Below are 21,858 nucleotides of genomic sequence, written 5' to 3'. Positions count from 1 at the left end.
TAGATCGAAAGCAAGCTAGATAGCGAATAGATAGTTAGAGATATTTAATAGCTAGCTAGATAGATAGATAGATAGCTAATAGATAGCTAGCTAGATAGTCAGTTAGCCAGATAGATAGCTACTAGATAGCAAATAGATAGCCAGCTAGGTAGCCAGCCAGATAGCTAGCTAATAGACAGCAAATAAATAGCCAACCAGATAGCTAGCTATTTTTGACCGAAGGGGGCGCTGCCGCGCGTACTTGACCGCATTCGACGCCCAAAATGGCGGCACCGTTGAAAAGTTTCGATTGTTTTGTTCGACTTTGTTTCGCGAGCGTTTTGTACGACACGCGTAGCTAAATAATTGCTTCGATTCACATCGGAAGGCTCGTATGGCGCCTTTCCGCCAAAGAACTTCTGGACGCGTCCAAAAACGAGAATGGCGCTAATTGTTGATCTTCACCCGTGCTAAGCTAGCAAGATAAGCTAGCGTCGGAAGGAGCTATCGGAATATTCGTTTTGAGTATGTCGTATCGCACTCGGATAGTCGTGGGGGAGGCGTCGAACAGAATATGAAGAAGAGGACCTCGTCGTCGACATGGAGGAAGATGTAAAAAAGGTGAAAAAGGCAAGTTGACACTGTACAGCCAGCCAGCCACCCACTCCCTATGGTTGATTAGCATGCTAACCCGCTCTAGCTCGCCGAACCAGGCGGCTTTGACGCCAAAGTTTATCCACTTTCGTAAAACCACTCACGGAACTATTTACACGTCTCTCTTTTCTGCCAAATAAGTCGGTATTCATAAAACGAGAGTGTCCACGGACCGATAAAACTCCCATGTCTCGCACCATGGCGCTGACATTTAGCTTTATTTAGTTAGCTCCAGTAACGTCACCTCATCCAGATCTAAAATACTTTAAACGGGTTTCTCGATACACTACAGGAACGAGTCGTATTTAGCTTATGAATTTCATCTATTTAATTGATTGTGGCTCGTCGGTCGTCCATTCTAGTGATGTCGTGGGTCGTGCACTTATCGTTTGTGCCACTTGGCGGCGATAGTGAGTTGTGCTTTTTGGAAAACGACGAGCCGAGTAGAAGACGACCTTCATTACCCTAGTCATTCATTCTCCAGTGGGATCGAACATCATCGTTCGAGCTTTTAGCTGTTTGGATCAATGACAACCCGTTAATTCAATTCGACGACTAAACGGGAGCGTATGAACGTGAAAAGCAATAAACGATTCGCCTTCGAATAATCAGAATGTGATTATTGAGAATTGCAAAGCCTGACAGCAAGTCGGTAGGAACGAGCGGCGGTACCTCTCCTTCGTGCAGTGTGGGTGTAATGGTCTCTGGCTGAATGAGCTACCCAGTGCTGTAATACTCACAAACCAATGAAATTGATTCCGATGCGGATCGGAAACGAGCTGAAATTTAACAGCTGCGAGCTCACGTTTCTCGATGGAACACACAGTGGCCACGTGAAGCCAGCTTTTGTTAAATAATGCAGCGGTTGTTTGCACACTTGCTTCGTGGTCTAGTTGCACAGTGTCCTCATCACAGTCCGCTTCCTCTCAGGCAACGTCTTCCCTTTTTTTGTTGTCGTGGCGTCTCGCCGTAAGTCACTTTGTGCGAGCGTAAAGTCAAGCGACGGGTCATAAGAGGAAAAAAACGACTTCCGAGCAACGGCATTTGGTTGCATGGAGTACGAGGTAAGGTCCTTAAATCCTGTACTGCTTGAGAACCCTGCGCAGAACACATTGTGGAAGTCTTGGGGCAGTAGTGGTTACTTGTTCTTTTGTTTTCAGTGTCCATGGAGACCAGTGAGTTGCTCTCCTGCCTTTTGCCGCCATATAATAATAATAATAATAATAATAATAAAAATAATAATAATAATAATACATTTGATTTCTAAGCGCCTTTCAAAACTCTCAAAAGTGACCACTTTACACTCACGTTTTTTTTTCTGTGGGTGAGCTGCGGCAGCCACACGCACCAGCGTTCACTCAACCCGGAATAACTCAAATATGTAGATCGAAAGCAAGCTAGATAGCTAATAGATAGTTAGCGAGATATTTAGTAGCTAGCTAGCTAAATAGATAGCTAATAGACAGCTAGCTAGATAGCCAGTTAGCCAGATATATAGCTAATAGTAATAATTCCTTTCATCACTTTGCTGCTGTGAAATGTAAATTTCTCCACTGTGAGACTAATAAAGGCAAATCCAATCCAATCCAATAGACAGCAGATAGCCAGCTAGGTAGCAAGCTAGGTAGCCAGCCAAATAACTAGCTAATAGACAGCAAATATATAGCAAATAGCCAGCTAGGTAGGAAGCTAGGTAGCCAGCCAGATAGCTAGCTAATAGACAGCAAATAAATAGCCAGCTAGGTAGCCAACCAGATAGCCAACCAGATAGATAGCTAATAGATAGGAAATAGATAGCCAGCTATGTAGCCACCCAGGTAACCAGCCAGATAGCTAGCTAATGGACAGCAAATACATAGCAAATAGCCAGCTCGGTAGCAAGCCAGGTAGCCAGCCAGATAGCTTGCTAATAGACAGCAAATAGCTAGCCAGATTATCCTGGTGATGGGGTTTTCCTTCATGTTGCTGATGACCCCCCCCCCCCCCCCCCCCCAAAGTTCCTTCGTGATGTGAGCGAGACTCGGACCCCGGGACGCACACATGGACTGGATTCGGTTTTCCCCCGCCTTGTCGTGAACAGATCCGGGTTTGAAAGCGCATGTTTCAAGTATCCCGGCTCACCCCCCTCGCCCCTTTTTTTGTCCAGCCTGGCATCGTGTCACCCTTCAAGCGGGTCTTCCTGAAGGGCGAAAAGGGACGGGACAAAAAGGCACAGGAGAAGTCGGCGGAGCGCCGGGCACTCCACACGGTCTCTCTCTCGCAACCTGACCACCGCATCGACCCTGACATCCTGCTCAATGACTACATCGAGAAGGAAGTCAAAGTGAGGGTTAAACGGCCACTCAAATAAGAGAAGAACCTCTCACCCGAAACTTTATTGACAACTGGCTGCTGTCTTCTTTCCAGTATTTGGGACAGTTGACTTCGGTGCCGGGATACTTGAACCCAGCGAGCAGGACTGAAGTCCTCCAGCTCATCGACAATGCAAGAGTAAGTGGCGAAGAATCGACCCGGGTCATTGGCTAGCTGGCTAGCTCGCTATCTATCTAGCTAGCTATGAACTATCAAGCTGACGAACTAGCTATCTATAATAATAATAATAATACATTTCATTTACAAGCGCCTTTCAAAACTCTCAAGGTCACTTTACAGTCACTGGATCAGTTTTTCTGCGGGTGAGCAGCGGCAGCCACACGTGCCAAACCGGAAGTGACTCACATAGATAGAAAGTGAGCCAGCTAGCTATTAGATACCCAACAGATAGCTAGCCAATAGACAGTTAATAGATACCCGGCCAACCAGCTATCTGTTCGATATTAGATAGCTAAGAGGTAGCTAGCCAGCTAGCTAGTTAGATAGACAGCCATATAGCTAATAGATAGCTAGCTTGATAGCTAGCCAGACGGCTAATAGATAGCTAGCTAGAGAGCCATCTAGCCAGACAGCTAACAGATAGTTAATAATAATAATAATACACTTCATTGGCTGGCTAGCTGGCGATCTATTATCTGTCTATTAGCCACAAAGAAAAACTGATCCCGTGACTGTAAAGTGACCTTGGGAGTTTTGAAAGGCGCTTAGAAATTAAATGTGTTATTGTTATGATGATAAAAACTTGCGGGAGACTCGCGTTGCTATTTTTAGCCACTCGCAATCGGAATTTTGACTCCTGTGGGCAGAAGGCGCATCAGTTGGCGGGCCAGCTGACCTCGGAGCAGGACGCCGTGGTGAGTTTGTCGGCGTACAACGTCAAGCTCGTGTGGCGCGACGGCGAAGACATCATCCTGAGGGTGCCCATCCACGACATATCCGCCGTTTCCTACATCCGGGACGACGCTTTGCACCTGGTGGTCATCAAGACGGGTACGGACTGTCACGCCGGCGTTCGCGCCCAATCACAATGCCGATTGAACGGCGCCGGCCATCTTCTTGCGTTCCTCAGCTCAGGAATCCGGAGGCTCTCCTTGTCCCAGCTCCTGTCCCGATCTCAACAAATCCCAGACGCTGAGCTCCTTGTCTGAGAGCGGAGCCGTGCTGGTGGAAGTGTGCTGCCTGCTGGTCCTCGCCGTGGACGACAAAGTGTGTGACCACAATTTGCTTCCTCTCACAGATAGCCAGCCAGATAGCTAGCTAATAGACAGAAAATAGATAGGAAATAGCAAGCTAGGTATCTAGCCAGATAGCCAGCCATATAGGTGGCCAGATAGCTAGCTCATAGACAGCAAATAGAAAGCAAATAGCCAGCTAGATAGCATGTGGATTGAATATTGCTGAAAGATGGTTATGCATGCTAGGCAGCCGCTGAGGAGCTTTGCCTCCTGCTCAGCCAAGTCTTTCAAATCGTCTACACCGAGTCCACCATCGACTTCTTGGACAGAGCCATCTTTGACGGCGCCACCACGCCCACAAGACATCTTTCTCTCTACAGCGGTAAGCCCTCAAAACTGACCCTCAACAATCGGACAATCAGCCGATTCACCGTCACGCTTTAAAAATATGGATTGCCCACATTATAATAACATCTAATTTATGAGCGCCTTTTTAAGTTTTTCTTTGTGGGTGGGCAGCGGCAGTCACACGCGCCAGCGTTCACTCAACCCAGAAGTAACTCAAATCGATAGAAAGCTAGTTAGCTAATAGATAGCCTATGGATACCCAGTTGGACAGCTAGCCAGCTCGCTATATAACTAACAGATAGCTAGCTAGCCACATGACATAACACATCACTCATTGTTGCGCTATTACTGTATATGACAATTTTCCCCCCAGGCCTCGTTTATAACGCGCACCCAAACTTTGAGTGTTTTTCGGTCAGAAAACTTGACGCGTTGTACTCGAATAAATACAGTACTTTGTTCCTAGATGACTCGTCAAGCAAAGTGGACGTGAAAGAGGCGTTTGAAGGCCAAGACGGCCCCTTGTAAGCGCTCACCTTCTCATTTTTCTTCACATTGCACGTCAATGTCACGGATGGGATTTGAACCCCCAAACCCCCACTTCAGTCCATTCCAGGCATCAATGGAAGCGGATAGCGGCTCCCCGCCGGCTTCTGGGCCCGCCTCCCCTCAGGCCAAGACGGCGAGCGAAGGGGAGCTCAGCACCACGGCCGCCGAGCTGCTACAGGACTACATGACCACCGTATGGCCACTTTGATCATCATATTTTCAATTGCCCAATACATTTGCGAATGGCAGTTAATGAGTTAATCGGCTGTTGTTTTTGCTGCCGTCCGCAGCTGCGCACCAAACTGTCGTCCCAGGAAATCCAGCAGTTTGCCGCCCTGCTGCACGACTACCGCGACGGCTCCTCCATCCACGAGTTCTGCATCAACCTGCGGCAGCTTTACGGAGACAGCCGCAAGTTTCTTCTGCTCGGTACGACTTCTTCTCAAACATTTCCGCGTGAGAGCGTCCCGGTCGCACCGTTCACCAGACGCCGTCCGTCCGTCCCTCCGGCCGTAGGCCTCCGTCCTTTCATCCCCGAGAAGGACAGTCAGCATTTTGAGAACTTCCTGGAAACCATCGGCGTCAAGGACGGGCGCGGCATCATCACCGATAGCTTCGGTCGCTACCGGCGGGTGGCCGCCGCCGCCGTTTCCGAAGCTAACGGCGACAACGCGGCGGGAGGTGGCGGCGCCTCGGACGAGGCCCCCGAGGAAGGCGGCGAGACCTCGGAAGGCGACGAGTGGGACCGAATGATCAGCGACATCAGCAATGACATCGAAGCGCTGGGTTGCAGCCTGGAAGGCGAAGGCGCGGTGCCGTGACCTCTCCGACCCGATGGATTGATGGCATCGGCGCAATGAAGGTTAGTCGTCACATGAAGGCAATCGAATATGCACTTAGGGACACATGCAGTTGTGATTTTGAGACTCACTCACTTATCGGCGGTATCTGCCGATGTATGCGTTTGTTTTTGTCCGGTTTATTAGTGTACAATTTTATTTTGGAGGGGAAGGGGGTGTATTTTGAAACTATCGTTGATTTCACCCCTCAACTCAATCAACATGGTGTCAGAGTACTTTGGCGCCATCCGGTGGCCTCTTTCTGCAAAGGCACCGCAATGAAGAGTGCTTCCAAGCCATACATACACATGTACAGGTAACATCTGACTTACGACAGAGTTCCAAGTCAAAATGGTCGTAAGTCGAAATCCATTCAAAATGTTGATCATAATAATGCATTTCATTGATAAGTGCCTTTCAAAACTCTCAAGGACACTTTACAGTCACAGGATATATTTTCTGCGGGTGAGCAGCGGTAGCCACACGCGCCAGCGTTCACTCAACCCGGAAGTAACTCAAATAGATAGAAAGCTCGCTAGCTAGCCAATCGATACCAAGCTAGATATCCAGCCAGCCAGCCAGATAGTGAATACATAGCTAGCTAGATAGCTTTCTAGCCAGCCAGAGCTAATAGATAGCAAATAGCTAGCAAATGATCATAATACTAATTATAATCCATTTCATTTGTAAGAGCCTTTCAAAACTCTCAAGGTCACTTTACAGTCACAGGATAATAATAATAATAATAATACATTTAATTTATAAGCGCCTTTCAAAATTCTCAAGGTCACTTTACAGTCACAGGATCAGTTTTTCTGTGGGTGAGCAGCGGCAGCCACACGCGCCAGCGTTCACTCAACTCAAGTACCATAAAGTCAACAATAATAATAATATAATAATAAATAATATGACAACAAAGACACAGAGAGTCATTGTTCAGCACTTTCTGAGAGGCTAAATGACTCGCAAACTCCTCCCTTCTGGTGCCATCACACGGTCGATTGCTGTGCAAGTGTGACATGCTGGCTGGCTGGCCAACATTGTCGTACGCGTTGCCGGCCTGCTAGCGTGTTGCGGTGCCAGGTGTAGAATTACATTTAAAAAAATAGGGTCTGGAGGGTGTGGTACGGGTGGTCGTAAGTCGAGTGGGTCGTAAGTTGGATGTTACCTGTAACCCATTTTGGATTTTCTTATTTTTCAAAATAAATTCCAAGCAAGAAGGGTTGACACCACTTTACGAAATGTGTTCCTGGATTTGGATGTGGAACGCCAACACTTCAAAATGTCGCCACAAAAAGTACAGACGCCATTTTGAAAAAGGGGTACATATTTAATCGGAAACCACATGTCACCGCAAATGCCGAAAAACACCAGATGCCCTTTTTTTTCTCGGGTGCCAAGTGCAATAAATTAGCTGGAAAAAGTGCTCCGGGCATTGACGGAATAAGAATAAATATGCTCATTGGAAATGAATTGAATTGATGGTCATTCTGTCCAATGTTGACTGCCACACCCCCCCCAAAAAAAAAATCAAGAAAACACCCGCAAATTAGTCGGGGGTGTACCAATAAATGGTTTGAAAGGGGAAACCGCTTTTCGATTCGAATACATTTCATTTATAAGCGCCTTACAAAACTCTCAAGGTCACTTGACAGTCGCAGGATCAGTTTTTCTGTGGGTGAGCAGCGGCAGCCATAAAGAGATTTGTTAGCGACAGGGCTAAATGACAGCAATCTGGATACCGACGTAAGTTGAGTGCGTCGAATCGTTGCACTCTGAAATGTCTGTCTTGAAAACGCTCAAAAAAAGCAAATCTGTTCAAACGGGAGCCAAAAGTCCAGCCGGACGAGACGATTCGTCCGTCAGTGGCCCCGCCCCCTCCGCCGCCATTACAAAGTAAGCTCCTCGATGTCATCGTCGAAGGACGGAATGACGCGGACGGCGGGACGGCTGTCCACCACGTGGCGAGTGCCGGAGGGGGCGGCCGGCGGGCCTAAATTGAGACGCCCCGCCCCTCGCGACCCCGCCCGGGCCCCGCCCCCCGCGCCGTCCAGCAGCTCCGCCGCCCGAGCCTCGGCCAGCGGCGTCGCCAGAGAGCCGAAAAGCTGCTGCATCAGCGCCGACTTTTTGTTCTTCTCCTTGAGGCTGAAGACGCCGATGGCCTCCAGCGCCTGCTCGCCGTCCTCGCCGCGGCGCGTGTGCCCGAGCGAGCCGGCGAAGATCCAGTCGTCGCGCGATTTCGGGGAGCAAAGGCTCCGGCGTCGGCCCGGCGACGGAGACGGCGAGCCGGCGGCGCCTGTGCTGGACTCGGACGAGTCGACGAAGACGGGGTTCCGGCCCCCCTCGTTCTGGAGGTCGATTTCTCGCATCTTGGCCAGCAGCTGGTCTTTGCGGCGACGCGCCTCGCCCCCGCCGGGGGTAGCGACGTCCTCGTCGCCACGCGTCGTCCGCCGGTGCGCTTCCTCCTGGGCGGGATGGCTCGCGGAGCCGCCCTCCTTGTCTTTGGCCCAGTCTGAGAAGAAGCACAAAGCGACACGGGAAGCGGACGGACGGCGAGCAAAGCAAGCGCGGCGGCTCCCGTTCCGACACTCACCGGCGCCGAACGTCTTGGCCGTCAGCCGAAGGCCCTCCGGAGTGCCCGGTGGCCCTTCCTCCTCTTCCTCTTTGGCTTCCCCGGAGCCTCTGGGGTCTTCGTTGGTCTTCTCGGGCTGCTCCCGCTTCGCTTTGTCCTCGCTGTGCACGCCGTTCACTTGCTGGATGCGTCAAAGCAGAGAAAGAAAAAAACAAAAACGTTGGTTTTAGTGATGTGTCGTTCGCAAACGAGCCGCTTCTTAAAGGACGGACAACCGACACCTCTGGACAAGTTGCGTCCGTAATTTGTAAAATCGCTTCAAATGACTTCTACTCAGCGCATTTGACAAACAGACGTGAACGATCCGCTTAAGCTATCTAGCTAGATAGTTCTCTATTTGCTATCTAGCTAGCTGCTCGCTATCTATTAGCTAGCTAGCTAGATTTCGATCTATTTGAGTTACTTCCGGGTTGAGTGAACGCTGGTGCATGTGGCTGCCGCTGCTCACCCAGGGAAAAACTTTATCCTGTGACTGAAAAGTGACCTTGAGAGTTTTGAAAGGCGTTGTGATGATGATGATGATTATTTGGGAGCCAAAAGAGCCAGATCTTTTTAGTGAGCCGAGCCAAAAGAACCGGCTCGCTGAAAGGAGCTGGAATTCCCATCACTAATTGGCTCGCCGTCAGGTCGGCAATCCAGTTCGGAGTTGCTCTCTAGAAGGTTCCGTGACGGGACGTGTTACCTTGAGCGACAGGTAGCCGTCGGGAGCCGAGTCCGGGTCCTCCAGCGAGGCGGGCGGAGGCGAGGGGAAATCGGGGCTGCTGCTACGCTCGTGCGTCTGCACCGCCTTGGACTGCGTCCGCCTGTCGCCTTTTAATTGGCCGGGCAAGAGAAGGAAGGCAGAGCCGATTGAGTGAGCGATGCGCTTTTCTTTTTCCTTTTGGACCGAGCGAAGGCGTTTGCCTTTGGGCTCACCGTCTCTCCTGGGCGAGGCTTTTCCCAGGCGGTGAGCGTAGATGTTGCGGCTCTCCAGCTCGCGTTCTTTTTCCTGGAAAAGACCAGCACACCGTTGGCCGTCCGCCTCTTGTTTCCCCATACGTGCGCTTTTGGCGTATTGTGGGGGCACCCTGAGCTTATTGGCCACTTGTTCCAGCTCCTTTTGTAGAGTCTTGATCTCCTGGTGGGCGGCCAGGGTCCTCTTCCTCTCGGCTGCCAGGTGCCTGTGATGGCTGCCGTTGGTCAGCTCGGCGTTCTTCTCCAGCTCCTGCGGGGCGAGATGATAGAAAACAGTGACATTTGGACTCGTTCCAACTTTGATACTGCAAGGTTAAAATATCCCATCAATCAGGCTCCACAAATAACCCGCACAAGCCATCTGTACACTTGATGCAAAAAGCTATCAACCCAGCTCAACGGAACACAATTGATGAGGAACTAGATAAAATGATCGCAGAGAAAGCACCTACAAGGGATCATGGCAACTTCACTCGGATATTGTCAAGAGGCAACATGGAAGTTCGTCATCCATTGATGATTTTAAGGCTAGCCGCAGATGGTTCGAGAACTTTAAGCGTCGTACAGGGATTCATAGTGTCATTCGTCATGGTGAGGCAGCCAGTTCTGACGATAAAGCTGCCAAAGCTTACAGCGAATCATTCCTCAAGATGGTGGAAGAAGAAGGCTACGTTCCTCAACTGCTTAATGCTGATAAAACCGGCCACTCCATTCCATCAAGCCATCAACGACCATCACAAAGGTAAATAAAACAACTTTATTCTACAGTAGAGTTTATGTCTTTAATTATAATACTATAGCACATTTATTATACAGAAAATATGGTATATTTTGTGTAGTTTTAATGCTTAGAAAATTAGAAAATGATGTTTTATGGGGACCTGGGAACGGATTATTCTCATTTTAATGGTGTCCTATGGAAAATTAATTTTTGGGTTACACACTTTTCGCTAATTAAGCCTTAAAAGAATCCGTGGTAAATGAGATAACAAGTAGAGAGTCTGAACTTAACGCAATTACAGTAAAGTCTCGTTATATCGATATCGGATATATCAATAGTCCCGGTTATATCGATACTATTTCTATGCACGCACGGAGAAAATTACATGCAAACAGGGTCTGATATATCGATAGTCCCGGTTATATCGATATTTTTTCGGACTCCCTTGAATATCGATATAACGAGACTTTACTGTACCTTAATTTTGAGCTCGGCCTGGTGCGTTCGCGCCCTCTCCTGGTCCAGTTTGGAACTGAGCTCCTCTCTGGCGCCCAGTTCCCGCTGTTCCACCAGCTTCTTCATGCGTCCGACGGCGGCGTGGCTCCTCAGCAGCTGCTCCTCCTTCTCCTTCAAGCGGCGCTCGGCGGCGCGCTCGCGTTCTCGCGTGCGCCGCAGTCGCTCGCGTAGAACGTGCGTCTCGTTAGCGTGGCACGATAGCATCTGGGAGATTTTGCTCTCGGCGTCCGTGTAGTTCTGAAGAGCCTTTTCCTGACGCGTGTGAAGCTGCCAAAAGTCATCCCGTGCAGGATTTGTGAGTGATAAGAAGAAGAATAATAATACAGTGATACCTTAGCTTGCGAACTTAATTGGTTCCCAGAAAGTGTGTGTAAGGTGAAAAGTGTGTATCCCAAAAAATAATTTCCCATAGGAAACCATTAAAATGAGAATAATCCGTTCCCAGGTACCCATAAAACATCATTTTCTAATTTTCTAAGCATTAAAACTACACAAAATATACCTTATTTTACGTAGAATAAATGTGCTATAGTATTATCATTAAAGAAATAAACTTTACTTTATAATAAAGTCATTTTATTGACCTTTGTGATGGTCGTTGATGGCTTGAATGGAGTGGTTTCATCAGCATTAAACACTTGATGAGGAACGTAGCCTTCTTCTTCCACCATCTTGAGGAATGATTCCTTGTAAGCTTTGGCAGCGTTATCGCCAGAACTGGCTGCCTCACCATGACGAAAGACACTATGAATCCCTGTACGACGCTTAAAGTTCTCGAACCATCCGTGGCTCGCCTTGAAATCATCAATGGATGACGAACTTCCAGGTTGCCTCTTGACGATATCCGCATGCTTTTTCTGTGATAATTTTATCTTGTTCCTCATCAATTGTGTTCTGTTTCGCTGGGTTGATAGCTTTTTGCATCAAGTGTACAAACGACTTGTGCGGGTTATTTTAACCTTGCACTCTACACTCTGCCTTTGAACTATCAAAGTTGAAATGAGTCCAAATTTCACTGTTTTGTATCCATTTTGTCACTGTCTAATGTTTAAAGCACCCCCCCCTCACTGCTGTGTTCTTGACCAATCACGTGGCTTTAACCGACGACTGAGGGGCGGGGAATAGAAGACCAAAACAAGCCGGCTGCCATTTTGTTGTTCGAAGAACAGGCTCGTTCGCGAACAACACATCACTCACTGCGGCAGCTCCGTGTGTATCCCGAAAAAAGTTTGTATGCCAAGGTAAAATTTAACGTTGATAAACCGAAAAGTTCGTGAGCCAAGGGGTTCATAAAACGAGGTCTCACTGTACCTGTTTGAGAATGCGATTCTCCTTCTGCAGCTCAGCGATGCGCAGCTGCAGCTCGCCGTGCACGTTGCGCAACTCGTTGATTTTCAGCAAACGGCCCGACAACATTTGCCGAGTCAGCGGGTCCAAATCTTTGGGCGGGAGCGATTCTTTGCTATGCGACCGTGTGGCGCGGCTGCGGCCCGGGCGCGGCGGCCGGGACCGGACCCGGTTCTCCATACCTGCACATAATAATAATAATAATAATAATACATGTTATTTATAAGCGGCTTTTAAAGTCACTTTTCAGTCACAGGATAAATTTTTCTTTGTGGGTGAGCAGCGGCAGCCACACGCGCCAGCGTTCACTCAACCCGGAAGTAACTCAAATAGACAGAAAGCTTTCTATTTAGCTAATAGATAGCAAATAGAAACCCTATCAAATGTCAATGTCTGTGGCTCTTTTGCGGGTGCGCGGCAAACCTGTATTGTAGGGCGAACTGCTGGAAATCAGGTTAGCGCGCGTGGGCGGCGTGGGCGACAGCGTCTGATCGGGCGAAAGCGAGCGCTCCGAATCGTTGTCGTAGTCGTCCGAGTACGACGTGGCTTTGCTCCGCCGACCCTCGTCGTCCGACGTCCGTTCGGGGTCGGCCGGGTAGATTTCCGTCCTGGAAGCCAGTTTTTCATCCTGGAACTTTTTGGACCGCTTGTGCTTTTTGCCGGAGGAGGCCAAACTCTTGCGGCTGCCGAGGGAGCGCCGACTTGGCTCGTCATCCCAGTCGTCTTCGGGCGCGCTGCATTTGGACTCCATTTCCTTTTGGGTTCACAGGGGAGAGACTGTGGCCAATAGGAGGGGAGGGGAGACGAATAATAATCATAATAATAATAATCAACCCGGAAGTAACTCAAATAGATAGAAGGCTAGCTAGCAGGCTCATAATAATAATACATTTCATTTCAAAGTGCATTTCAAAACTCTCAAGGTCACTTTACAGTCACAGGATAAAGTTTTTCTGTGGGTGAGCAGTGGCAGCCACATTCGCCCACGTTCACTTAACCCGGAAGTAACTCAAATAGACAGAAAGCTATCTATTTATCAAATAGATAGCCAGCTAATAGCTAAAAGATAGCTAGCTATATAGCTAATAGATAGCCAATGGATAGCCAGCTAGATAGCTAATAAATAGCCAGCCGGATAGCTAGGGAGCTAGCCATTCAGCTAGACAGCCAATAGATAGCTGATAAATAGCTCGGCAGCTTGATAGCTGATAGCTAGCTAGCCAGCTAGATAGCTAACAGATAGCCGGCTGGATAGCTAGCTAGGCAGCGAATAGAAAGTGAAATGTATGATTATTATTATTAAAATATAGCGCAAGTCGATTTTACTCCAGTCTGACACCCCCCCCCCCTCAAGACTGACAGCAGCTTAATGGCCGCGTCTCCATGGCAACGCGACCGCGCAAAGCCAAAAACCGCTCTTGTATTCACCTGGGCGAACCTGTCCAATTGGGTCCCGGATGTTTTTTATTATTATTATTATTCCTTCCTTAAAAGCTTTGGTTCGCCACTAAAACGGGACGGGCCGCCATTGAGAAGCGACCCAACCTACGACCGGATTAAGTTAAAACCTTCACCGCCGTCTGCTAACACTCACAACTTGGGGCCTCAAGCACCAATCGATCAATCAATCAATAATGTGTGTTTTTCACTCTCCCCCCCCCCCCCCCCCACCGAGTAGTTAGTTACATTGGAGGGGGTTAACGGAAAACTGAATTGGGGTGTGGGGGGGAGGGGGTCGCTCGGTTCAAACAACCCAACATTGGTGCAGGTGAGGCGGGTCGAACTTACCGTTAGGTGTCCTCGTCTTGCACCTTTACGGCCATCAGACCACCGGAACCGCTCGCGGTTTCGATGCTCGATGTCACATTACTGTTCAAGCGTTTCAAGAGTGGGGAAAAAAACTCGTCGGGTGGGTTTGGGGGTACACTTATAGCTAAGCTAACTCGTCCGCTAGCGTGCAACAAAGTCTCCTCCCTGCCTTTGTTTATCGATCCAAATTTCAACACGGGCGTCTTGAGCGCGTGCGTGGCTTGTGCAGAAACCCCAAGTTTGTAAGTCGAGACTGAAGCGAGAGGAAAGAGGACGAAGGAGGACGCGGAGCAGGAATGTCGGCCATCGTTAGCTGCGGTTGCGTAGGAACCGGGGCGATGACGTCACACGTTCGTCTGTCGTAACATGACGCGTTTGACTCGGTTTACGGCGGTGCACGAAAAAACATGGACTGAAAAGTTACTTTGCATTTTTGTATCTCAAATACAACGAAAAGAAACACAATAAAGGCGATTTATCAAAAAGTTTCAATTTAATTTTGCTAGGTATTAGCTATCTATTCGCTGGCTAATAGCGATCTATTCGGTAGCGATTAGCTATTTGTTCGCTAGCTATTTGCTATCTGTTCGCTAGCTAGATAGCTTTTTATCTATTTGAGTTACTTCCGCGTTGGGTGACGTCAAGGTTGTATCTCAAATACAATGAAAAGAACCACAATAAAGGCTATTCATCCAAATAGTTTAATTTAATTTTGCTAGGTGTTAGCTATCTATTCGCTAGCTATTAGCTATTTATCCGCTGGCTAATAGCTATCTATATATAGCCAAATGTCATGGAATCTTTGTCAAATGCGCTCAGTAGAAGTCATTTGAAGTGATTTTACAAATTATGGACACAACTTGTGGCGACTTATGGACGTGTCGGTTGTCCTTTAAAGGACAACCGACACCTCCGGACGAGTCGCATCCATAAAACTCGGCAGGCAAGTGCTTGACAACAAATTTACTTTGGTTGATTTGTCGGGTAGGCTGAAGAAAAAGATGAGAAGACCAAAAGCCTTCAACCTCCTGGTCATGGCTGCGTATGTCGCAGTGCCCCCGGTCCTCCCCGTCCCACCCGAGTCCAGCTGTTTCCACAATTTTCACTTTCCCAAGACCCCCCGGAGCATCCCGGCTTGGACCCCCTTCTTGTGCTGTACTCCCCCTGGCCTTACTGCCCGCCCGCGTTCTCCTCTTGGCAGCCAAACAACCAGGGAGGATCAGTACGACCGGGCGGGCGAGATAAGGACCGCGTCAAGTTCTCCGCATTAGCTCACACTCCAGAAGGGAACAAGCGCTAACGGGGGAGGGCGGATGGGGTCCTGGTTTTTATTTTTTTCTTCCGGAATGCTCTGGATGGATGCTGATTTGTCTGCGGAGAGACGCCGGGACGGACGTTGCCTCCCTTGTTCACAGTCGAGATCCCGCAGGTGCCGCTGCTATTAGCGACATTCGGACAAACACCTTGAAGAACTCTTGGAAGTCCATCAATGTCAATCCCCGACGCTAATTGTAGGATTGATTGAAAGGCTAACGCCATTCGCGCCCATCTGCTTCTTTCCCGCATCCATCATGGCGGGAAATCCTTTGGAGAGTCTCATCTTGGTCGCCGCGAACCACCAACCGGCGGAACCCGAGAGCCAGCCGGCCTTCGCCAGCGCCGGCCCGCCATGGCCGCCAAAACGCAGGCGAGGTTTTGACAGCGACCGGGACGTGTGTCATCAGGTAAGAAAAAAAACACAAGGACAAATTTGCAATTTTTGAACCAATGAAACGGCTATGGGTGTGCTAGCTTTCCATCTACAGTGATACCTCGGCTTACGAACGCTTTAGCTAACTTTTACGAACGTTAAATTCGCGAGATTATAAGGCTCCACAAATAACCCGCACGGGCCGTCTGTACAATTTGAAGAGTACATACAAGGGAACCAGCTATTAACGAAGTTTCTAATGTGTCTGCCTGGATCTGTTGCTATTGCAATATCACAACGTCTAAGATGTACAACCCAGAGCTCCTTGAGACACAAAGCTATCAACCCAGCTAAACAGAACACAATTCATGAGGAACTAGGTAAAATTAGCGCAGAGAAAGCACGTTCGTCATCCATTGATGATTTCAAGGCTAGGTGGTTCGAGAACTTTAAGCGTCGTACAGGGATTCATAGTGTCTTTCGTCATGGTGAGGCAGCCTGTTCTGACGATAGAGCTGCCAAAGCTTAGAAGGAATCATTCCTCAAGATGGTGGAAGAAGAAGGCTACGTTCCTCATCAAGTGTTTAATGCTGATGAAACCAACCACTCCATTCCCTCAAGCCATTAACGACCATCACAAAGGTAAATAAAAGGACTTTATTATACGGTACAGTTTATTTCTTTACTTATAATACCATAGCACATTTATTATACGTTAAATAAGGTTTATTGTGTGGAGTTTCGCAGGCTTATTTAGTGAAAATGATGTTTTATGGGGACCTGGGAACAGATTATTCTCATTTTAATGGTTTCCTGTGGGAACTTAATGTTTGGAATACACACTTTTCGGCTTACACACACTTTCTGGGAACCAATTAAGTTTGTAAGCCAAGGTATCACTGTCTGTTTGGGGTCTCTGTATTCGATTGGCTCTCCCTGATCTGACCCCAACCCCGAGCTGATGAAATGCAAGTTGTCCTTGGAAGAAGATGTTGTACTTGGGCCGCGGGCTCTCACTTTTATTTATGTGTGTTTGAATTAGCCATTAGCATGAGGCTAGTCGCCGTTGAACCTCCACCATTTATTGTCCAAAACATTCACTGAATGTTTTTTTTTCTCGCTTTATTGTGTTTTTGTACCTTTAAGGGGCCATCAGCTTGCAGGCCCAGATCCAAATCGAGGGATCAGAAACTGACGATTGCCGCCCCACGTCGTCATCACTCGCCAGAAAATGCGGCACGGGAGAGGAGCCGCGTACGCAGCCTGCGTCAGGCCTTCCACAGCCTGCAGGTGCGCTAACCTTGGCTGACTAGCTGGCTGGCTAGCGATCGAGCTATCTAGCTGGATGGCTGGCTATCTATTAACTGTCGATTAGCTATCTAGCAGGCTTGATGGGTTTTGATTGGCTATCTATTAGCTATCTAGATACCTATATTTTAGCTCTTCGAGTTACTTCCGAGTTGAGTGAACGCTGGCGCGTGTGGCTGCCACTGCTCACCCACAAAGAAAAATGTATCCTGTGAGTGTAAAGTGACCTTGAGAGTTTTGAAAGGCGCTTATAAATGAAATGTATTATTATTATTATTACTATTACTATTACTATTATTATTATTATTATTATTATTATTATTATTATTATTATTATTATTATTATTATTAAATGTTGTTCTTTTACTGTCACATTTTTTTGTCACCGTTGACATTCTATCATGATTTTCTGTCTATTAGCTATCTAACTAACTAGCTGGCTATCTATCTCGCTAGCTACTTTCTGTCGATTCACTATATAACTAGTTGGCTATCTAGCTAGCTAGCTATTGGCTATCTATCAAGCTTGCTATCTATTGGCTATCTAAAATGGTGGGTCGCCTGAGCACTTATAAATGACATGGATTATTATTATTATTATTATTATTATTATTATTATTATTATTATTATGTTGAATTTGTTCCCAAGGATGCTCTGCCTTCAGTCCCTCGTGACACCAAGTTGTCCAAGCTGGACGTTCTGGTTCTGGCGACCAACTACATAGCCTACCTGACGCAGATCCTGGACCAGGGAAGAACTCTGAGCGAGTTCACCTTACCACCAAGACCGGGTGGTTACCTACACCCAGTTAAGGTAAAGATGAGCTTCAGTAGTAAAACATCTCGCTAACTACCTGGCTGGCTATCTCGCTGGGTAGCTGACTAGCTATTAGCTCTCTATTGGCTATCTAGCTGGGTGGCTAGCTATCTATCTAGCTATCTATTAGCTATCCAGGTGCCTAGCAAGCTATCTATCAGCTATCTATTGGCCCGTCTAGCTGGCTGGCTAGCTCTCTAGCTATCCACCTGCCTCGCTGGCTATCTATCTAGCTGGCCAGCTGGCTTACTGGCTATCTAATAGCTGTCTATTAGCTATCTAGCTGGCTTGATAGCTATCTATTTGCTATCTATTAATAATAAAATAATAATACATTACATTTTAAGCCCCTTTCAAATGTCTCAAGGACACTTTACAGTCACAGACAAGCATAGCTACTATAATAAATACGATATAATCACAAATAGCGAGCTATATTTTCGCTGTTAGCTATCTAGCTGGCTAGCTATTAGCGAAATAGCAAGCTTCCTGTCTATTTGAGTTATTATTATTAAAAAAACAATTACGCTTTTAATTTGAAATTTGTATTCTAATTGTCACTTCCTGTTCGCGTGATTCGCCCAAAAAAAAAAAAAGTAATTTGGCGTCGTCCAAGTACGTCCACATTTTGATACGGAGTCGTTTCAAACGATTAATATTACTCCGAAGAGACAAAAAGGTGATTTTAGCGTCATAATTTGATGCCTGTGAGTATTTGTGTTAGCAAACATTTCGTGTCGAACGCTAACTGCATTTGCTAATTATGTGTAAGCGTTTCAACTGGGGGTGATTTCGGCCCCTTATGGACGGCTCACAATTAAACGTTAATAAAATGATATCAAGTCAACTTTCTCTAACTGCTACAGCAAAACACAACAATCTATCTATGCCTTTATTTATTTTGCTGGTGTTTATTAGTGAACCAAAACTTAAAGATACTCGTTTCTTTTTCTGCCATTTGCCTTTTTTTTTTTTTTTTTTTTTTTTTTGCTGCCTCCATTTTGTAAAGATGTGACAATATTTTTCAATAATAATTTATCACACATGTTATAATTCCATATCATATTAAAGTGCATTTAAATAGCTTTCAAATGTAGTTATGGATATGAATATATACTCGACCATTTCTATGAGTTATAAAAATGCCACTTACTCACCTTTATAAACTAGTGTTAGCAAAAAGAGCGTCAACTTCAATCCATATTTTCCCCCCGTTTCTCGTTGTCGTATTGGGAAATTTCAAGAACCAGCATGGAGGGAAACATGTCATACGTCATCATAAACTCAACAACTGTATATCAAAAATGCAATGATATACAACTGCGAGTACAGAGTGCGCTCGGTTCACTGGACAGAAACAATCGCGTGGAATATAGCTCACTGTAGCGTACAGGGATACCTTGGCTTACGAACTTAATTGGTTCCCAGACAGAGTGTAAGGCGAAAAGTGTGTATCCCAAAAATCTATTTACCATTGGAAACCATCAAAATGAGAATAATTTGTTCCCAGTTCACCATAAAATCTAATTTTCTACTTTCTAATCCTTAAAACTACACAAAATATACCTTATTTTATGTATAATAAATGTGCTCTGGTATTATAATGAAAGAAATCAACTGTACTGTATAATAAAGTCGTTTTATTGACCTTTGTGATGGTCGTTGATGGCTTGATGGAATGGAGTGGCCGCTTTCATCAGCATGAAACACTTGATGAGGAACGTAGCCTTCTTCTTCCACCATCTTGAGGAATGATCCCTTGTTGGTGCTTTCTCTGCCATAATTTTACCTAGTTCCTCATCAATTGTGTTCTTTTTAGTTGGGTTGATAGCTTCTTGCATCAAGTGTACAGATGGCTTGTGCGGGTTATTTGTGGAGCCTGATTGATGGGATATTTTAACCTTGCAGTCTACACTCTGCTTTTGAACCATCAAAGTTGAAACGAGTCCAAATTTCACTGTTTTCTATCTTTACTACTAAACGATTTTTTGGTGTGTTTTTAGCGCGACTAAAATGTTTTCTTTTTCCTCAGAAGTGGCCAATGCGTTCACTGCTCTACTGCGGCAGCGTAGCAGAGGCGCTCTCGGGAGTCCACGCCAATCAGACGGACGCATTCCGACTGGAAGGAGACAAGGAGTGCCCGCAACAGCAACTGCAATGACTTCCTTTCCCGAACTTTGGTGTAAAGCAACACCCTCGTCAAGGCGAGATGGAAAAGTGCCCTCTTTCCAATATAGGAAAACAAATATGGCCGCCATTGGGTAAGTCTCCACTTTCAATGTGCTACTTTCCGACGACGCCCTTGGAAACTGGATCCGAGCATCCTTGGACTTATGAACAATCAAATCATTTCAAAAAAGTTTGCGCCCTAAAACGATTGGCCGGCGTTATCATGAACTCATTCACTGCCAGATGATGTGCAAAAATGTGTCCACTCTAGTGCCAGGGTTTTCGTCATTGTCACTCGAATTCCAGGACCCACAGAATATTGAGGTCTAGGATGACATAAAAATTCAATTCAACATAAAAACCCCTTCTTTCATTAGAAAAAAAGAGTTAATTCCTAAGTTATATGGGTCTGGAGTTATATGAGCTTGAAATGGGGACGGCTGTACAAAATACAATACAAAAACTTAGGAATTAACTCTTTTTTTTGCCAATGAAAGAAGAGAGTAAGTTTTCTAAGTTATATGAGCTTGAAATGGGGGCGGTTATACAAAATACAATCCAAATTTATTAATTCATATGCAGTAATCCCTCATTTTTTTGCACTTAACTCATTGACTGGCAGATGATATGCAAAAATGTGTCCACTCCAGTGCCAGGGTTTTTGGCATTGTCACTCCAATTCCAGGACCCACAGAATATTGAGTTTTAGGACGACATCAACATTCAATGCGGCGTAAAATAAACCATAGACTGTCTTCTTTCATCAGAAAAAAACAGTTAATTCCTAAGTGACGTGGTTCTGGAGTTATTTGAGCTTGAAATGGGGGCAGATGTACAAAATATGATGCCATTTTTTACATAGAGCTTTAACAACAGCTGAAGCTGTAACAAAGTGCTAATATGGACAAAGGGAAAATGCTGCCCCCTTCTGGAAGAAAAACATTGCCAGAGGTCTGACCAGTGCTTTATCGGCACCATCTGCAAGAAAAACCAAACCCGAAAAAATTGGGCAATGGCAGTGAATGACTTTAAAGGTCAAAAAAAGTTAGTTAATAATTTGTCACGGCTTTTGTGTGTCAAGAATAAAAGCACATTCTATCAAGTCGAAGTGTCAACTTTTGCTTTCTTTTTCAATGTGGGTCGTTCTCTCAGATTTGTACAGTAACACCTCGGTTTACGAACGTTAAATTTATGAACATTTTAGCTTGGCATACGAACTATTTTTTAGGGTACACACGGAGCGCCACAATGAGTGATGTGTCGTTCGCGAATGAGCTTGTTTTTGTCCTCTATTCCCCGCCCCCAGTCTTCGGTTAAAGCCACGTGATTGGTCAAGAACGCAGCAGTGAGGGGATTTGGTTTAAACATTAAAGAGACATTCAGACTACAGAGAGAGAGAGTGGGAAAATGGATAGAAAACACAGTGAAATTATGACTCGTTTCAACTTTATTGATAGTTCAAAGGTAGACTGCAAGGTTAAAATATGCCATCAATCAGGCATAAAATAAGGTATATTGTCTGTAGTTTTAAGGCTTATTTAGTAGAAGTATATGTTTTATGGGGACCTGGGAACGGATTATTCTCATTTTAATGGTTTCCTATGGGAAATTAGTCTTTGGGATACACACTTTTCACCTTACACACTCTATCTGGGGACCAATTCAGTTCGTAAGCCAAGGTATCACTGTACTCCAAACAGTCTGGTCGTCTTGGTCCTCCCTCCTATTAACTTGCCAGACGTTAGCACCTTTTCACCGCTAAAGAAACACGGTCCGACGTTGTTTAGGGAGTTGCACTCCTGATTTACTGCCCCCCCCCCCATTTTTTCTGGGGGGGGACGCTCAGTGCGAACAAATGAAAGCGCGGCACCAAAGTCCAAAGCAGCTCGTAAGTCACGTTGATATGCGAGCGAGGTGGACCGGAGCCCGGAACCACGGCGCTCGCCTCCCCGGGACGCCGCGGGCTCGCATCCACGGA

The 21,858-nt window shown here is 46.5% G+C and overlaps 3 protein-coding genes across 8 annotated transcripts; 2 read left to right on the top strand and 1 right to left on the bottom strand.

Moving 5' to 3' along the window:
- The first annotated feature begins 241 nt into the window (after positions 1-241).
- Positions 242-15,019, top strand: ccm2 (CCM2 scaffold protein). Of its 3 annotated transcripts, XM_089021937.1 has the most exons (11): positions 242-609; positions 2,780-2,956; positions 3,040-3,123; positions 3,813-3,996; positions 4,076-4,212; positions 4,428-4,563; positions 4,996-5,053; positions 5,136-5,271; positions 5,369-5,507; positions 5,595-5,940; positions 14,885-15,019. In XM_089021937.1, exons 1-10 carry the CDS (start codon positions 580-582, stop codon positions 5,897-5,899), a joined length of 1,386 nt encoding a protein of 461 aa, XP_088878063.1. In that variant the 5' UTR covers positions 242-579; the 3' UTR covers positions 5,900-5,940; positions 14,885-15,019. The 3 variants fall into 3 exon arrangements, with proteins under 3 accessions (XP_088878063.1, XP_088878062.1, XP_088878064.1); XM_089021936.1 differs by lacking the exon at positions 14,885-15,019 and having other exon boundaries at positions 5,595-7,390; XM_089021938.1 differs by lacking the exons at positions 242-609; positions 14,885-15,019 and adding an exon at positions 1,585-1,697 and having other exon boundaries at positions 5,595-7,390.
- On the bottom strand, positions 7,527-14,593 carry LOC148883434 (lebercilin-like). Of its 3 annotated transcripts, XM_089021935.1 has the most exons (9): positions 13,876-14,570; positions 12,511-12,864; positions 12,052-12,269; positions 10,702-11,007; positions 9,616-9,753; positions 9,465-9,537; positions 9,232-9,359; positions 8,511-8,670; positions 7,527-8,429 (listed from the first exon to the last, which is right to left on the bottom strand). In XM_089021935.1, the coding sequence occupies exons 2-9, from the start codon at positions 12,836-12,838 to the stop codon at positions 7,807-7,809; spliced, it is 1,974 nt and encodes a 657-aa protein (XP_088878061.1). In that variant the 5' UTR covers positions 12,839-12,864; positions 13,876-14,570; the 3' UTR covers positions 7,527-7,806. The 3 variants fall into 3 exon arrangements, with proteins under 3 accessions (XP_088878061.1, XP_088878060.1, XP_088878059.1); XM_089021934.1 differs by having other exon boundaries at positions 7,527-8,670; positions 12,511-12,841; positions 13,876-14,593; XM_089021933.1 differs by having other exon boundaries at positions 7,527-8,670; positions 13,876-14,584.
- Positions 15,020-15,192: 173 nt separating the features above from the next.
- Positions 15,193-20,983, top strand: tcf23 (transcription factor 23). 2 transcript variants are annotated; one of them, XM_089021939.1, is made up of 5 exons: positions 15,193-15,325; positions 15,425-15,620; positions 16,733-16,876; positions 17,544-17,708; positions 19,744-20,983. In XM_089021939.1, exons 1-5 carry the CDS (start codon positions 15,210-15,212, stop codon positions 19,870-19,872), a joined length of 750 nt encoding a protein of 249 aa, XP_088878065.1. In that variant the 5' UTR covers positions 15,193-15,209; the 3' UTR covers positions 19,873-20,983. The 2 variants fall into 2 exon arrangements, with proteins under 2 accessions (XP_088878065.1, XP_088878067.1); XM_089021941.1 differs by lacking the exon at positions 15,193-15,325 and having other exon boundaries at positions 15,468-15,620.
- Positions 20,984-21,858: the final 875 nt, after the last annotated feature.

This window comes from Hippocampus bargibanti, linkage group LG19, assembly GCF_051943395.1.
Source record: "Hippocampus bargibanti isolate YZ-2025 linkage group LG19, ASM5194339v1, whole genome shotgun sequence".
Classification (NCBI taxonomy): domain Eukaryota; kingdom Metazoa; phylum Chordata; class Actinopteri; order Syngnathiformes; family Syngnathidae; genus Hippocampus; species Hippocampus bargibanti.
This window is presented reverse-complemented; position numbering and strand designations above follow the sequence as displayed.

What these genes read in the sequence shown, in the direction of transcription:
- ccm2 (XM_089021937.1), top strand. Translation starts at nt 580, where the DNA reads ATGGAGGAAGATGTAAAAAAGGTGAAAAAG. An exon ending in AGCTCATCGACAATGCAAGA is followed by an intron (nt 3,124 to 3,812) that starts GTAAGTGGCGAA and finishes TCCTGTGGGCAG; the next exon opens with AAGGCGCATCAGTTGGCGGG. An exon ending in TCCTCGCCGTGGACGACAAA is followed by an intron (nt 4,213 to 4,427) that starts GTGTGTGACCAC and finishes TATGCATGCTAG; the next exon opens with GCAGCCGCTGAGGAGCTTTG.
- LOC148883434 (XM_089021934.1), bottom strand. Translation starts at nt 12,838, where the DNA reads ATGGAGTCCAAATGCAGCGCGCCCGAAGACGACTGGGATGACGAGCCA. An exon ending in AGCCTCGCCCAGGAGAGACG is followed by an intron (nt 9,360 to 9,464) that starts GTGAGCCCAAAG and finishes GCCAATTAAAAG; the next exon opens with GCGACAGGCGGACGCAGTCC. An exon ending in ACGGCTACCTGTCGCTCAAG is followed by an intron (nt 8,671 to 9,231) that starts GTAACACGTCCC and finishes TGACGCATCCAG; the next exon opens with CAAGTGAACGGCGTGCACAG.
- tcf23 (XM_089021939.1), top strand. Translation starts at nt 15,210, where the DNA reads ATGGGGTCCTGGTTTTTATTTTTTTCTTCCGGAATGCTCTGGATGGAT. An exon ending in TCACAGTCGAGATCCCGCAG is followed by an intron (nt 15,326 to 15,424) that starts GTGCCGCTGCTA and finishes ATTGATTGAAAG; the next exon opens with GCTAACGCCATTCGCGCCCA. An exon ending in AGGCCTTCCACAGCCTGCAG is followed by an intron (nt 16,877 to 17,543) that starts GTGCGCTAACCT and finishes TTTGTTCCCAAG; the next exon opens with GATGCTCTGCCTTCAGTCCC.